Below are 17,923 nucleotides of genomic sequence, written 5' to 3'. Positions count from 1 at the left end.
ATAACCTTACACACTCAGACCTACTACAGGAAAGCAGAAGTCATCTTCTAGCTGAGCGCAGCAAAACATGTGCATTCATATAAGGGGTAATACATTAACCTGAGACTCCCAGAATAATGTCAGTTCATTGCTTCTTGCACAAAATGCCTACAGAGAGAGATGGAAACTCTACCCTGGCAGCAGACCTTGAGAACTCTGCATTTGTGATTTCTGGTCAAAGGATTCAATCAAGAACAGGCGGCATATAGATGACTTGCTATAAAAGCTTTTCCTGCTTTTTTTATAAAAGCATCCCACAGAGATGAGCAAACCAGAGGGGATAAGATTCCTTCTTCTGTTTCTAAATCCAAGCCCCTCTCCCCCCAAAAAAACCTTGAAGTTGCTTTCTGCTCCAACACAGGCAGCGAGAGCAGTTCTGAACGGGGTCATATTAAACCCATAGTAAATTGTGCTGCAGAATGGCGGAGACAAGAGAAAAGTGACATATCAGATCCAAACTGGTGCCAAAGGAGCAGAAGCTACCAACAGGGGGAAACAAAACAGCACGAGCAGGGAGGAAGAACACAATTGTCACATACATATAGGCCACAATACATGTTTTTAAACACAAAACATGCATCAGAAACCTCTCACTCAGAAAAACAGACAGTGCTTCTGACGGCAAAGACAGCAGCAGCATCCATCTGACTTACTGTTGCATTGGTCGCATGCATATATCCTCCCTTCCAGAGCTTCGGTCTCGGTGAATTTGGCCAACATTTCCGTCAGCATGCACTCTGTCTGGTTAACAGGGACGATCCCTTTCTCGAAAGAGTGATAGCGCTCGGGGAATTCCAGGGAAAGATCCCAAAAGGGCTCAACGGTGTTGGATTTGTAATTGCATGTTATGCAGGTGACCTGGGAATGAAATGTGGATCCACAAGTGAAGTTATGAACACGTACACCTGCGGACAGGCATTTACATTCACATCTAAATAGCCAGCTCACGCCCAAACAGCAGGGCAGTTTCACGGACATAAAGACGACCTGTGAGTCAAGAGAAACACTGCTTATTTCCAGTCTGCAAGCTGTCTATGGTTGGACTTGATAATCTTAGAGGTCTTTTCCAACCTTAAAGATTCTATGATACTATCTTGAGCAGATAATTTAAACTACTTTCTCAATTCTCAAAAAAATTGAGACAATATTCACCTCTGTGGGATCCACTTCCTCAGATAAACACCATCACAGGTATCACACCAATTCACAGTTGGGCAACAAGCACCTTGGATCTGTTTTCTACTACAGAAAGTACACGTTTGCATTTATCACGTAATCTTCCTTCCATAGTTTCTCTACTTTCCTTGCACATTTCAAAGTGTGTAATTCCTTTAATGTTTCATCTGCTAACTATATAAAAATTATTCATGAATAGAGCATGAAAGGACAGATTTCAGACGCACTTGTTCTCTTATGTCATCCCAGAGTATTATAAATAGAAACAGCAGAGAAGTTTTCAATTAAACTCAGAGGCAGAAATTGAGAACGTGAGGAGGTAACAAAGCCAGAAAGCTGGTCTGGTCAGACTCTGTTACTGTGAGAAGCATCCACCAAAAACCAACTTCCAGCCTCGCAGCTTCATCCACTGAAGGCACCAGTAACTACAAGACGGATTCGTAGCTACCAGATAGGGAAGGAGTCTTCTGTGCGTAGAGGGGTTTGAAATTAAATACATGTACACAAGAGTTACACAAGCAGAATAAATAGCTTGGAAAGTTATTTATAGTGTATCATAGTAACAGATAAATTACACTGATCCATGACCATCTTCACGCTGTTAACAGACCTACCACTGAATCTAGAACACGCACCAACTGCCAGAGTCAAGAGACAACTGAACAAAGAGCTTGTAGTTAAGAAGTCCACGAGAAGTATGTGCACTGCAAAGATGATTCACGTGAACCACGACTTCAAGCGTCCTTTCCCTGAAAAGCCAAAAGCTTTAACTTGAAAAATACACCTTTTAATCTTTCACACACACAGAAGTTCTTATGAGTGGTAAGCGTAGCGAGACTGGCACTGAGAAAGACGATATAAATAGTAATGAGAACGCACACATATAATACTCCTCGTGGTCTGATCTTGCAAACCTCTGAGTGTCAAGTTATGCACACATTTAATTTCTCCTGGAAAGCAAAGGTAGTTGAGGACTTTCAAAATGCACCGGGCTCTCAGGGGTCCGCCTTGTGGGGAATAATATGTTTCAGACAAGGGAACAGCACAGGAATAAGAGACCAAGCACCGTGACAGGCACTTTCAGCTCCTACAGAAACATACGTTAAGCACGCTCAGTACCTGAAGATGAGTTTCAAATGCCTGCAAAAAAAAAAACCACAGTCACAGACAGCTTATTCTTTACAGCACAAGATGACTGCCCTCTCTGTCCTTCATCATATTCTTTCCAGCCATGGAAGCAAAACAAATTACAAAGACACTTTAAAAATACAGTAAAAACTTAAAAACTAAGAGCTCAGAACTTCTGTACTTGTGCCGTTTTCATTCTGAAGTGGCAAGAGTCAACTGAATTTACAATACACGTGACAAGAATCGAAAATGCTGACAACCTGCACAGCAACTCAACAGATTTCCTTCTCAGGAGCACTTCTAAGCAATTCATCTTAGGTATCTGGTGGCTCCTCAAAAAGTAGAGCCTGGTGTGAATGGCTCCAACTGATTTCTGTGCAAAAGCAGCTGCATACCTGACTAAGCAACTGCCCATGAAAAATGGTGTTCACCACCTTCAGGACCTGCTTGGTGAGCTTCCTCTGTGAGAAAGGGATGAGGATCCTGTGCTTCGTTCCTTCCGACTCCAGCTCCTGCTGTACTTTATCCAACAGCTCGCAGAGAAATTCCTGAGCGTCCTGCTGATCGTAACCTCGAAACGCCGGGATCAGACTCCACACAGAGTGCAGCATGGCAAAGGGGGACACGAGCGCCCACTTGCCAGACCACATCACTCTGAAGAGGGTGTGCAATTCGTGACAGAGGGAGATGTGCTTTGAACTCGGTTCCTTGGGTTGTATTAGTTCTAAACTCCTGCTTATCGAGGAGCCACCATTTAAGCCAGCTGGCAAGCTCTGCGTGCCATATGATCCCACTTTGTCAGTCTTCCCTGACTCATTAGCAGCAGACCCATTTGCCAATTTGCCAGGCATCCTAGACTTCCCATTCACAGTTTTGGCTAAGAGTTCTTCTGTTTCACAGAGATCAAGTGTCAAAAAACATTCTCTAAATTTCTGGAGGTGACTTAGCACTTGCAGAATAGAATTCATATAACATGTGTTTCCCAGGTTCCTTAGACCCGTTACCCCGGGAGTCATCAGAGGCTTACGCCGGATGGAATAAAACTGTTTGAATCTGCTGCTCTGCATCTGCCTTGAGGTAGGGGAAGCAGTTGCCACCTCCCTGAATTTCCTTGGAATCAAGTTCTCTCTGTGCACGTGAGACAACAGCCTTGCACTCTTCCTTGGAGGAGTGTTTGCCAGCTCCTCCAGAAGCTGTCTCTTCATCTCCTGCCGCCGCTGCCTAGCTGCCTCCTTCTTTTTCTCCAACTCCTCCATTTGTTTCTTTTGTTTTAATTTTAGCTGGCCTCTAGAGCTCTTATCAAACCAGGTCCGCAGCGCCTTCGCAAGCAAGGACTGGCGCCTGTGCCAGAGAGCTGTAAGCATCTGAGATTGTCCCTGAGGGCTCCTTTGATGGCTGCACATGTCCTCTCCCAAAGCCATCGATCGCAATGTCCTGCCACTTCTCGTTGATGGATCATGTTTTTGACTTTTAATTGCTGACAGAGAACTTCTCAGCAATTTCAAATCACCCTCCGGGTTATCATTCAAGACATAATCTTCGCAAAGGTAACAAAAGACATACAGATCATTAACTTCCATTGCCAATGGATGCCTGGTTTCTTCAAAGTGTTTAAGTGCATGCTCCTCGATGTACCTCCCACAGGCTACGTGGGAGCACTTCAGACAAGCCCAGATGGATTCGGTTGTCTGGCAGTCCACGCAGTGCCACTTCTGGGGGTTCAGGATAGAGTGGTCCTGGGCGAGTCGTAGCCGCCCAACATGTTTGCATCTATCCATGTCTTACAGAAGTCTTCGCTGCTTTGACCTTGGAAGGCAGAAAAAAAGAAAGGAAAGGACCTTAGAGCCACTATACGTATTTAAAAGGATCTCTTTTGTATCAGCTGTAAAGACCTATAAAAATACAGACGTCGCGCCTTGTCAATCCCAACTGCGGTTTTCCTTCAACCGACTACATTATTTCTGTGCGCAGTTTTTTTAAAAGCAGTTTTTGGTACTAGTGAAAGATACTAGATTGACAAGGTCTGCAGAATAAAACTGTCTATCTGTCTACTAAGGACGGCCCAGACAGCTGCCAGCATGCCTTACCCAACCTGAATGGCTCGCTTCCAAGGAGAAAAAGATTAATTCAGTCCACACACACATTTGATCTTTAGCTGCCCTCTTGAAATTGATACATACAAAATGAATTTGGAATTGGAATGTGTGTCATCAGGAACTAGACTGAGGTTACACCAACTTCTTGCAGAAGCCACAAAAATATCAGATAATTGTCATAACCAGAGCATTTGCAAGTCTGCAGGCTTTACATTCTACCCTTGAATTCTCCGATTTCCCACAGCTTCCCAAACATTTCAATGTTTAAAAAAAATCAGCAGGGCAAAAAAAAAAATGAAATGTGTAACACCATGTTATAGTGAACCTAAATGAACATCTGCATGAGTACATACAGAAAAAGCAACTGATTTACTAAATTGCTATATTGTAACTGAAATCAAAGCAGGGATACTAGAAGGCGCAAAAAGCTTTGACTCCGTGTCCTGCGCCTATTATGTTTTATAAAAGATACTCAGTTGTACAAAGAGCACAACTAAAACACCACGTGCCAGCGCTGTGGTTTCCTTTGTACAGTCCCTCTGACGCTCTGATCCGACGGGAAGAGATCAGGGTGCAGAAACAGCGCCCAGACCCACTTGCACGCCCTACTCACGGAGTCATGTTTAAACATCCTTTCCTCCGCGACGCAGCATCCAGGGCCCGGAACATCCCCATTTCAGCCAAAGGAGTCTTGGCAGTTCTTCGAGAATTTAATTACTACTTAAGTCTTCACTGTAAGGCAGCACAGCTTCAAAGCCCTAGAGAGAGAATATTCTTGTGATGCACATAAACAAACTAAGAACGCTGGCAGGGTTGCTTTTGAACACGATTAATCCCCTCAGTGCAAGAGCTACTGCAGAGAACACATTTATTACAGAGAACAGAATTATCTGGAACTCAAAGCATGAATGCACCTAGGAACCCAAATACTTAGATGTTAAGAAACGTCACATGGAAGAGGCACCATGGAATTTCATTTTTCTGCTTTCATTTTCTGATAATCTATAAATCTGCTGATCACATGTAGCCTCTTCATCCTAAGTCTTTTGTAGTGGATGACCCAACATATGGCAGACAAAAAAAAAAATCTGAGCAAAAAATAACTGAGCAAAAATGTGCACCTCCTGTGATCACTTCAATTTTGGCTGCTTCGATAACTTGGTGAAAGAAGGGGGAGGAGATGGGGAAAAAGAAAAAAAAAAATCTGTCCCGAATTAAATTTCATTTCTAGATGATTTTTCAAACAATAAAAACAAAGTAATGAATAGTTGTCACATGCGAACGGCAACAAAGAAAGAACTACAGTGGAAAGAAAAATCAGAAAAACCTGCATTTTGCCAAAGGCAGAAAAGATTGTAAAAACGTATCTGTTGTAATAATCCAAGAAAGACTAAATTAACTTGCTTACGCATCTACGACTACAGTACTTGAATACAACAGAAAGTAGTGATAGGAGGGACAGCAATAATATGCACAAAGTGGTTACAGATGTCACAGAGAGTGTCAGGTCTGGCATACAGAGTATTTAGTTAAAAAAAACCATTTTATGAGAGGCAAAGTTTCATATAACGAAGGCCGCAGCACGCTTTCCCAAAGCTTTAGGATAGGTGCTGAACAGTTACCTCGATTGGTATGCAGAAAACCTATCTGACCAGGCTAAGAAAACATATTTTTAGTGGCCCCCAAATTATGCAAATTTACTTTAATTACCATCTTTTTCCAGTGACACTGCTGCTAAAGATGGAATCTGTTAAAGAAAAATCAAAGCTCTTCTGTTCTTTAACTCTTCTCAATTTTAGATTAAAGCACAAGTGGCCACTTCAGAATTCCTCTCCACAGAGAGGTTCTGCGGTGTCTAAATAACCTTTTTAGCCATTTATTTAAAATGGTTCAAAAATCTGCTACACCTCTCCTGTGGGCTGTGTTCATCCACTCACAAACCCTAGGACCTGGCAAGACACTTTTGGAAATCCTACACCAAACAAAGGACGATTTGGTCTCCTTCTCCCAACTTGGAGACGTCCCTTCCCACCTTCCTCTCACCTTCCTCCCTGATCTTTTCTTCCCCTCTTTCTTCTTTATTTTTCTGCTCAGGTTTTGATAGAAAATTGTGGAATAATCCCGTCTAGCCTTGGTGAGACCAAGTGGCATAGATTCCGGCTTGAAAGAGTATAGACACTATGGTAACATTGACAGCCTTCATTTACATAAAAGAATACTAATTATATTGTATCATCAACATCTGTGATTCTGCTCACTGCCATATGCGACAGTGTTGGGAATTTAACCCTTGAGGCTCAACAGCATAAGCTGAGATTTGTATTGTGCAACAAAAAATGGGCCTTATAAACACAATTTTCTAGAGACCGATTAAACAGCCGCCAAGCGCAGTCGCTCACCAGCTCTGCAAGGTTTCAGGACACAATATTTTGAAAGAGCACTGAATTTATCCTCAATTTCCCAGGAAAAAGAAACAATGCTGATATGTTGCTAGTTTCAGCTGGATAACAGGCTACAAGGAAATCAATCACACACCAGATACAGTGCATTAAAGAATCATGTTTAACAATGAAGTAGGCTGTCAGTATATAAATTACAAGCTTTTTGTCAACTGCTTTTGCTTTTCCTGTGCGGGCCAGCAAGATTTCCTGTTTGAGAAAGGAAAGAGATTTTAACAACGTTGGTCAGTTAACAAAGCAGCTTTGTTACACCTCAATTCAGTAATTCTCAGCACAAAAGCATCTTTGATACGGCCCGTGATGTTCCCCACCTGTTTCTCTTTAGGTATCTACAGATACTTCCCTTGCAAATCTAAGTCCTAATACCACATACATTCGGCTGCTCTGCAAGTTAGAAATAAACTGTGTTTATTTAACCCAAACCACTTCAATGATATGTCTTTTCAACTTCCTCACACAAGATCTGCTTTTCATTGGTGTGGTTTTCGTGTCAAAGCCGGGAAGGCAGAGCAGGCTGCCTGCACAGCCAGCCTGCCGGAGCATCTGCATTGCTCACGACCGCGCAGTGGGTTTGCTTTCCATGCACCTGGCTGCTGCGCGAGCAGAGCTTCTGCCATGCACCATGCTAAAGGATTTCTTCTGCACGTTAAGGACGCCCATTACGGACTCGCATTTTTGACCCTTTCCATGAAAAAAAAAAAAAAAAATTAAAATTGGCCCTCACGTTGTGCAACACGTTTACTACAGGTAGCTGGAGCATCTGCAGGTTCAGCCTTGCTATCAAACAGACTGCTAAATAAGTCATTGAAAGACATGCACGCCACTAAGAACAAAATTTGTTCCCCTCTTTTACATAGGTAAACAAATAGCTTGCCACAACCTACTAGCAAGAATAAAAAGAACACATCAACAGGAGAAATTACAAAGCTATGATTAAAGGAAAACACAAAGATGAGTCAGAACCTGTAAACAGTTGCACAAGGGGAAAAACAAACCTTGCAAAGATTACAGGACTGGAGCTATTTAAGACATTGCAACAACTGAACACAAATTTCTGTGGCTGATGTGACAGCATAGGACAAGCCATGAGCAACACGAGAGTTTAATGACAGGGAATTAACACCTTACATTTTAAGGTCTCGGAAACAAACAGAGCTCTGCTCTTTGCAGTTATAGTGTATCAGGTTTAGTTCTTGGTTTTACAATTTTTTTCCACCAAGGTTGATCTCATTTTAAGAAGTATCTATAAACTCCTCCTTTCTCACCTACTTTGATCTCTTTTTTTTTTTTTTTTTCCAGCTAAGGGGTGGGGGAAGGAAAAGAGGGGAGGAGGAACAACTTAATTGCTCTGCATGGAGAAGAGGTACTAGAAGTGTGGAGCTGCATTGCAATACAACTCAAGATGAGTTAAAGTTGAAATAGAATAATAGGAAATAAAAGGAAAATAAGGACACTAGTTTAGCCAGTAGTGTTCTAGAGACAATTTGAAAAATTTTCACCTTGCCAATCACTTCTAGTATTTAAACACTGGGTCAAACCCTACTTTCTTTTCTTGCATGGCTCATAATCCTGGAAAAACATATGGCAAGATCCTGTAACAGCTTCAAGAACCAAACACAGCAGAAACAATTTGGCTCTTGACCCTAAAAGAGTGTTAAAATAAACCACATGACTTTATTATGTTTCTTTGTACCATTGTTACACATTTGGAAACTGATTAAAGACATCTGTACAGATCTGTTGACACTAGCTACTTTCTTTTTTCTAAATACATGTGCACAAAGCAAAAAGAAAAGTTTAGGGATCAGGAAAGGTGCTAGATGTTTAGCCTTGGAAACTAGATTCCTCTTTCATTTGTCCAAGAGTTGATTCCAGAACAAATAAGAGTCTTCAATACGGACACAAACTCCTTTAGCTGCAGCCTGGAAATCATCTTTAAGGACAGGTGGGAAGCTCAGACTGAATGATTCTTTCATTCATTCACCCCTCTCCTGGGAGTGACAAAAGTGAAACACAGCAGCATTTCACCAGTCCATCGGGAACTGGTACCGCATTAAATAAAACACGTTTGCCTTTTTTTTTCCCCCCACCTCATTTTTTCAGAAAAACACCATAGGAAAAAAGTAATCCTTAGATATTCTTGGTTTCCATCAAAACTGCATACCCTACACAAATATACTGCATTTGATCAAATAGGTTTCAGAATCTTGGATACAAAGAAATAGGCATCTTCCGCTCTTCCCCCCAGTAAACATTTTTTTATGTACAACTCTAGAGTAGAATTTCAAGCCTGCTGCAAATACTCAAAAATGCAGAGAGGGAGATATCAGAGAGAATATATAGCTAAAAATTGCATACAACTACTCAAAAACTTTATTCCTCCGACTATTTTAACCTACCCATTTGTGAGAAACCAATTATTCAACCAGATGTCTAATGAAAACATGTAATCTGAGCTGCACGGAAGATGGTGAAAAAAATTTCCTGCTCAAGACATTCATGTTCCTCTGCTAGCAAGAGCCGTCCGTGTACGTACTCACAGCAAAATCCTGGATCTGCTTCTCGAAGCCGCCAGCAATTGCACTTTTTCAAACAGAAAAACTCTCGTAATTGATATTCTATTAGAGAAAAGGAATTGCTGCACGAACGAGTGTCACCGCATCACCTGAGGAGGTATCCTCTGTCCTTACAAAGTCACTGCACGGTCCAGAACTACTCACTCAGTAACCAGAGCAAGGAAAACACCCAGGAAAACATGCAAGAAGCTCTTTTTGCTTCCCCTTCTCTGAAGGGCCATTGGCTTGCCCAGGCAGGAATGGGTTTCTTCCTTTACTCCTCTAGTTCAAACCCTGCTGGTTTTAGACTTTCAGATTACATCTCCAAAGAGTAACAATAGCCCTAGAGATTTTTTCAGTTCCTCTGAAAGCATATTTTCTTGAAAACTGTCAGCTTTATATCCTACAATTCCTGGACTCTCTCTATCCAGGATGACATGTTATTAAGTTAGTTACAGGCAAATTAACACAGCTGACAAAGAAAAAAGAAAGAAAAAAAAAGGAAAATGCACAAGGAAGAGTTACAGATGATTCAGGATTCAGCGTTTCTTTGAAAAGACAAGCAAAGCAATGAATTAAATAGCTACTGTGAATACATGAAGAAACCACAATTTAAGACAGACAGACAGGAGACTTGAGCTGTGACAGCAAGAGTGGTCACCGGTCCCACCTCCCTCCTGGCCAGCCCACTCCTCGAGCACCAACCTCCTCACCCAGCCAGAGCCCTGAAACACAGAAATTCTCCACCTCAACCCAAAGTTTACCAAATTCTGAAACATCCCACCCGAGCATGCCTGGGAGGTGGCTGGTGTCCTACAGGAGTCATGACAAGCTCAAAGGACTTCAGCTGCTTTCGGTCATTCCGTACAGGAGCTGGAAGACACCCCCCCCACCCCACCACGCTGTTCAACTCTGAAGCTATAATCACAAGGGAGCTTGACAAAAATGTGACTTTCCTGCCAACTTCCACAGCGAGTTCTGTTTTATTAACTCCTTTAAGTTAATTATAACTATGTCAATGTTAAACTGTTTCTGGGGGCTCACACTGTGCTGGAAAAAAACTGCTCTAGGCTCAAACCCGGAATCTCAGGAATCAGTTTTCAAAGAAACATTCAGTCATGGCAAAAAAAACCCCAACAAACCAAACCAAAACAAAGAACCCCCAAAGCACTCAAAAGCACAAGGATTGAGAAAATCCTGTTTCCTGTACTGGCATCCTTGGTGGGAGTAAACACAACTTCTGCAGGACTTCATTCCCTGAATCACCATGGGAAGCTAAAGCTCGCAGATATTGGTCCCTATCTGATTTTAGAGCACAATGAAAAACACAGACACTATGATGTATTAAGTACAATTAGCTTCAAACACTTCATACCCCACAGCAAAAAGAATGAAGCTTCAAGGGGCTCCAATTTGTCCCTAACACCAACTCACCTGCAAAAATGGGTCATCCTCCCTGTGAAGTTCACACAGATTTAGGGGGATAACTGAGAGAAGATAAGCATTTGCTTCATGTTTTGAATCAGCCAACAGATGTAAACGTCCCAAATTTTCCAAATCAGAGACGTTAAGATCCCAATACCACAATGCACTGGACAGAAAACCTGCCACACACCAGACAGCTACAAGTAGCAGATATTTTTTATATTTTTTATAACACACCAAAACCCAAAGCCCACCATTTCCAGGTACTATCTGTTAACAATCCAACCACCAAGTCAATCAAATTGCTAAAGCTGAATTCAGTGCTCAGGGAATGGAGCCACAGGGAAGAAGCAAGGATGAAACAAACTTGTCTTTTTCCTAAAACTCTGGAATTCTGAGTACTTTAGAAAAAAGTTTTAATGTCTCTGAGACTGTTTTAAATATGACTGGCATACTTAAATCTAAGGCCTCATGTAAAAGGAAATGTGCTGTTAAGTCACCTATACTAATTGAGAGTGAAAAAAAGGTAAAATGTTCCCCAGTCCCCATTCCAGGCTAGTCCATGCCTGGAACAGATAAAATAAACTTATTTTGCTTTTTTTTTGCTGTTACATTTATTGTACTTAGTGAACTGATTTAGCTATGATACCCAAAACAACCTTTCTGCAGATATACACTCTCTTTAACAGAAAGGCTTGCTGGCAAAGTCTAAGTAGTTAGAAAAAACACTGAAATCCTTTTGTTTGGTTAGAATAAATTTATGACTAAAACAAAAGACTTCACATTGCCTGCATCCTCAAAGAGCAATAATTCATACTTTATACAGACCAACAAATAGTTGCAAATGTGCATGTGTCTTCTATCCACATTCCTTCCCGATGAAGATCCTCTTAAACTAGAGACAATCCACTATTCACTAGGAACGGATCTGGCACTTCACAGTTTGAAAATAATCACAGAAAGGCAATGAGAAGGTGAATTTCTTCAGTTCACAAAGCATTTTATTACTCCTTAGAAACTAGCTATTCTATTATTTATACTGCCATTCAAATTCCCCAGTCATATGAGTTTAAACTTGAAAGTTTTTAAAATATAAACTGTTTTAAAGATGAAATACGAATATTCTTATTAAACCAAACTCACGGTGTTTCTTGTGTAGGGCAAGAGGTGAATAAAAATAAGTGACTAAAACCTCAGGTAAAGCCCCCAGCTACCTGTATTTTCAATTTTTACCATTTGAACTTAGCTTTAAGAATAACTTTTCAATATGTAATACAACCAATACTATTTATTCTTTAGGATCACCATAAAACAAACAAAAAAAGATACATACCCTACAGTTCCCTGAAAATGTGGGAACTTACTATATAATGGCCCTGAATGTTAAAAAGCATTATTAAAATGCTATATACTTCTTAGTTCATGGCTTTCTGGAAGTTAATGTTTTTTCATTTATTGCAACACATAAAATCCCCCCCTTCTCCTTTCTTTTCATAGGCTTCTGAGGTTTTATTTTTGGTTTGGCTTTTTGAAGTGTTAATAAGCTGGGAAACACGATATGGATATACTGTATAAAAGAGGGACTTGCCTTACATTAAAACAATTCACAGTATTTCCTCTAGTCCTAGTGAACCAGTCCAAAAGGGAAAGAGTCAACGCAAGTAATTCCACTGGTACTTACATCTGCAGAAGCCTGAAGCAATACATACAATTTGATCAGAATCAAACATGAAAAAACGTTTTGCATTAGAACAGTCTGAAAGTAGATGCTAACTGCCCAATATAAAGTAATCATTTCACTTTATGAGTCAAGCAACCAGCTTTATAGAATCCATGAATTCCCAATGAATTCTATGTCCATAGTTCTGACGACATCAGAGGGTAGCGCTTTCAAGTTTTCTACATGTTTGCCCCCCGAACATCGCTCCCGAGAAACCTCTCTGCCTGAGCAGACAAACTGAACTTTGACAGATGCAAAATTAGTGGCACTGACTCCAAGAGAGCTACATCAATTTTGGAAATTCAGTTTTTTATGTCCCACCATCCCGAAACTTGTTGGGATCCATACCAAAACTGACGTCTTTTTGCTTCCTTTCACACTTACCACTGCCCAATTCAGCAACTATTCAAGTTTAGTGAGACTGCTCAGATGGACAGAGTACGTGCTTACATGTTCACGGGTCAGGACCTGTGCACAAGTAAACAAGGCAGTTGTTTAATTAACAAGGTACAAATTAAACAAAACAAGCCATGTTATATTTCAACGTGGCCTAACAAAGCAGGCCATTCTCTTATGTCCCCCACACTTTCTCTACCTTATTACTCCTTTTAATCATGGCCTACTACAGCACAGCCAAAAAGCTACATTTTTTTCAGAATGCAGAAAGCATTATTTCTTTCGGCCATGCTCTTTAAACAGGATTTTTCACCTTCAGTGCATATCCCATTTATTTATCACCAATTGTCATGTAAACAATACATTCAGAGTTGAGGTTCAGACATTACATATTAAAAATATTAAAACCCACACACTCAAACTTTGATAGGGAAAATTCTACTCAATTTCCATCCACCTTCACAATAACATCAACAAAATTAAACGTAACTTTCCACTGCTGGCAAAGAGCTTCATTAGCAACGTCAGAACCAGTTGCGTTTTGACCTATAGTACCTTGCTCCATTCCCCCCCATCATTTGCAAAACGCGATTACTTTGGTATCAAAAGACAGGCAATTTGAATAAAACAAACCGAACCCAAAGCCCTTCATTGCACAGGTACGAGGTGAAGTTTTCTAGCTCTGGCACATCAGAGAATCCTCTCGCTGCTGCTCACGCACACAGAACTGACGGCTGCAGCAGAGATCAATTTAACAGCCCTGGTATTCAGCAGCAGACTAACAGCCTCTTCGAGAATCTCTTTGTGACAGACACAAAGACGGATTATACCAGAGAGTGAATACTTGGTAAGTTATGGGTAGTCCTCTGCTGTTCTTCCTCCCCCATTTTAATTCATATTCATCTTGGCAAAATCTTAGACAGACTATTAACTAATCTAAAACAACATCACAGCTGATACAACACATAAAGCAATCAGTCAAATGAACATGTCAGTGCCATCTACTGAAGCAATAAAGAACAAGACAACCCCAGCAGGCTGGGGCTTATTATCTTCACAGCCATAATGAATAGGCAAATAGTATTAAATATAAGTACCGTATTCAACAGTCACATTTTGCTACGCTTTAGGCAGGAAAGGTGCCTTCGATACGTTTGAGTAACAGAGATTACAACAAGACGAAAATACCGAAGGGTTTCGACACACCTCTCCATCATTTTCTCTTCCTTCACGTGCCAATCAACTAGTATTAGGTCTTTTAAAACCCCAGGCGAGCAACACAGAACAGCGTAGAAAATTTTCTATGGCCTTTAATAAATGCTGTTAACTGGTAAATGGAGTAAATCCGAGTGACCAATTTATTCAAACGCAACAAGGACTTCTGTTTTTTTATTTGTCTAACCAACAAAAATCAGACAACAACCCAAGATGCTGAACAGTGTTTATACATACAGCATCCATAAGCATGCCCACATCCCTGTACGGGAGGGTGCTGCCGCATCCTCAGCTCTAGAAGCAGCAAATGATCTGACCCAGCCTTCACTTGGACCACTGGGCTTGACCAAGGTCTCTGTTTTCTTGTCAACAAAGAATTAGAGAGATTTACACATCCTCTTGCTCTGATCAACTGATGTGCCTGTTTTGCGCTTGGGAAAAAAAAAAATCTATACAGCAAATCTGTCTCTTCCTAGGCGTGCAAAAGGAGATGTGAAGCGCCATTAACAAAACGAAGAAGTGCGTTTTCAGTCTCAACCTTCCCTACCATCCAGCCTGCCAGCTGACACACGAGGTCTGAGCCTCTGTTTTCTGGTACATAAGGAACAATTTCCCTTGCTCAAATGCACCTTTTTTCCCCCCACTTCCTGATGGAATTATTCCTAATTTGCATATTATGAATCCTGTTCTGGCTGAAATCCTTTTCTATAAATTACAGGCAATATCCGAGTAGTGCCTTTGTCCTCACCACAACACATTGACGTAACAGAACGAGGTAGGAAACGGGAACCTGATTTGCAAAATATCAGGTTGTTAATCTTCTTTAAGAATTGAAGATCAACTCAGGCCCAATTCTACAGCATCTGTTATTTTAATAAATTGTCTTACTAAGAGGTTAGAGTTCATCACATCAATTTGTCTTGAGATGAAATGACAACAGGACAAGAAAAGAGGGAGAGGTGAATTTGGTTTTGATGGCACAATCTGCTGCCTCAAAAAGCTGTTCCTAAAACCTTCCAATTTTATAATAAACACAATATTGTCTTCCTTATTGACTGCCTCATTTCGCCAATTTCCCCAAAACGGTCGGGCAGCCATGGTACTGAACCACCCTGAAAAGTTCACAAAAAGAGCAGTGCAAATTTCAACGCAGCATTTTTCAACCACTCGCTATTTTCACTCTCTATCATTTACTATTACATTTTCTCAAAATAAACTAACTCTTGTGAGAAGGATCTTCATCCTTGCTCTCATTCAGGTGAATTAACTATTCTTAGTTAAATAGATTTGCTTCTAGTCTTAGTCTGATGACAGATTAACTCATGACTGGTAGGATTATAGACTTACCTCTAGAACTAAATCACTTTTGAATCTGAGTTACAGCTATTAGTTCTTTAAAGCTTAGCTGAACAGCTTTTAGTACCTCCTTTGTATTTTTGAAAGAATGATTAAACATTGTTAAATCCAAGCTAAGGGCTTTTTCTCACAACTCCAGTGAATAAACAGCTGATTTAAAAAAAAAAAAAAAGAAAAAAGAACAAAAAAAGAACAGCAGAGTTTTACATGTATTTTTGCAGAGTAATTAATACTATTCTAAGTCTAGAATACTTGTCCTTAAAATTAAAACACATTTTTCATGTTTATGTAGTTTTTAGGCACATAACCCCCCCCGTTGTTCTCCTTGGAGAGAACCAGCTATCCAGACCAACCTGCTCCTCCGTACCCAGCACGGCACTTCTGTTCCCGTTACGTTCCCCCAGCTGCAGGAGACACGACCAGTTCTACAGGCAGGCAGTGATGCTCTCCCATACAGCAACCAGCTAACGACTCCTCTCTACTGAGGACATTGAGTATACATTTAAGCGTGGCTTGTTTTTACATGAAATATGCCAAATATGCCACCTAAAATTTCCATGCCGTCAGCAAACGGTTTCACTATATGCCAACAAAGTAACATAGAAGGCAGCACCAAGCAGGTATCTAAAGAGTCACCCTTTCTACGTCCTCCTCCTCCTGACATTCCCTTTGGCAGCATTAGTAAGGAAAGCGAGGAGTAGTCTTTCCCTATACTTTTGTATCTTGGCAGAGGATGGAGATATTTAGCCATCGCTCTCTCCATCTAATTAAAATGGAGCCAGCCTGGTTCAACGAGCTGCCTTAATTCATTGCTTTTGTCTTCTATGTTTCTGTGAGAGGAGGTATGGATGGGACAGTGAGGAGAGAAGAAGTTTCCCCTAAGAAGCAAAAATAAAACCACCTTGTAACTACTAAGGAAGGTCAGTGGATGGAAGAGCTGGAGGCATCACTCCTCCAAGAGCACAATGCTGAAATTACGCAGTTTAGTTGCACCCCGCCAGCCACAGAGTGCATCTCTCCTTGGGTTCCCAGCCCAAGCAGCCAACCGCCGATCTGCAGCCCCATCAGACGATGAGTTTTTCTTTTTAAGTAACACACAATCGCAGTTTTGGTTAACTCATCTTTAAGTACCCCTCTGGCTCATACTAAGCCAGCTGCAGTCTCCAAATTAGAACATATCAGTTTTCACTGTTTGTTAATGATTGGAAAAGCTCTAAGCATCCAAAAGCAGACCGTGTTGTCCAGTTCTAGCAACACATCTATAGATACATGCACACGCACAAATGTCTAGACATATAGTCTGTTTAAATCACTCCTTAGATCTCTCCCTCAGAAAACCCGCCAACTACTGTCATGTATAAAAACCCCACAGTGAACAGAAACGCAAACCCCAATTAGTCAAAAGAGACATTAGCTCCTCGTTTGACTGAGTTACACAAATCCACAGGGGCGGGAAGGCAAGTATTCATGCCGAACTGTATTTGCTAAAGTTTAGTGTGTGAAAAAATTATTTGTTCTGATGGACTACAGTTCAATATTTATGCAGATAATGTTCTAGCTAGAAGTCAGCCACAAATCTCTATCACATTTTCTTAATACACAAGGCACTTGTTAGTCAGCTGGAACGCATTTAATATACAACGTAATGTGAAATTCTAAACTATCTAAAATTAGTGGGTAAAGTTAGCTTCAGCACCAGGCAAGAGACAAACCGGGTCCCATCACAGTGAAAGAAAGAAAGGATTTAACATAAAATGCAGTTTTGCTGTTTGAGTAAAAAGAAAGCTCATTTGTCACAAATTTATTGGAACAGTCAGGCTCAGAGACACCGATCCCTTCCAGGAAAGCGGGGAACAAAGCCGCACCAGTACAGAAACACAGGCCAGCACTGACTGCCCTTCTTAGGACACTCTTTTAGTATTTCAAGCTAAAAGCTACTTATCACTTCATCTGCATACCCACCTAGCCAGGCTGCAAAGACCCTCCTTCCACACCGTTTTTATTTAAAGTTCAAAACCTTGAATTGTCTTCAGAGGCTTTTCATAGCATGAGAGAGAGGGACAGAATGTAATTATAGGACAGTATTTCTTAATCAAATCTAAGCCGCCCACTGAAAGGGAATGGGAAAATATGGTTGCAAGGCAATGCTTCTCAATCAAGTGGACGGATTTGCCTTTCAGAGTGAATAAGGGAACGGAGCTGTGGTCACCATTTCTTAATCAGCTCAGCTGATGTCCTATAGAAGGTCTCAATGGAGGAACACAGCTGTGGCCCATAACTCTTGACTTGATCTTCCATGGTTTGACTGAAAAGCCTGAAAAGAGCAAAAATGCACTAAAGCTTTTCTCCATTAAAATG

General features: G+C 41.0%; 2 protein-coding genes across 3 annotated transcripts in view; both read right to left on the bottom strand.

The window, feature by feature from the left end:
- The window catches only part of USP49 (ubiquitin specific peptidase 49), a 10,118-nt gene extending 4,933 nt beyond the window's left edge, over positions 1-5,185 (bottom strand). For both annotated transcript variants that reach the window (XM_010308823.2, XM_075776154.1), the window contains exons 1-3: positions 5,053-5,185; positions 2,739-4,149; positions 693-897 (exon numbers count right to left, since the gene is read on the bottom strand). In XM_010308823.2, coding sequence (XP_010307125.1) covers positions 693-897; positions 2,739-4,121 — 1,588 coding nt within the window. In that variant the 5' untranslated portion in view covers positions 4,122-4,149; positions 5,053-5,185. The remainder of the gene's footprint in view (positions 1-692; positions 898-2,738; positions 4,150-5,052) is intronic.
- The window catches only part of MED20 (mediator complex subunit 20), a 26,227-nt gene continuing 13,375 nt past the window's right edge, over positions 5,072-17,923 (bottom strand). The window contains exon 5 of the transcript XR_012838938.1: positions 5,072-5,197. The gene's annotated coding sequence lies outside the window, so the exon portion shown is untranslated. The remainder of the gene's footprint in view (positions 5,198-17,923) is intronic.

Source organism: Balearica regulorum, chromosome 25 (assembly GCF_011004875.1).
Source record: "Balearica regulorum gibbericeps isolate bBalReg1 chromosome 25, bBalReg1.pri, whole genome shotgun sequence".
In the NCBI taxonomy this organism is placed as follows: Eukaryota; Metazoa; Chordata; class Aves; order Gruiformes; family Gruidae; genus Balearica; species Balearica regulorum.
This window is presented reverse-complemented; position numbering and strand designations above follow the sequence as displayed.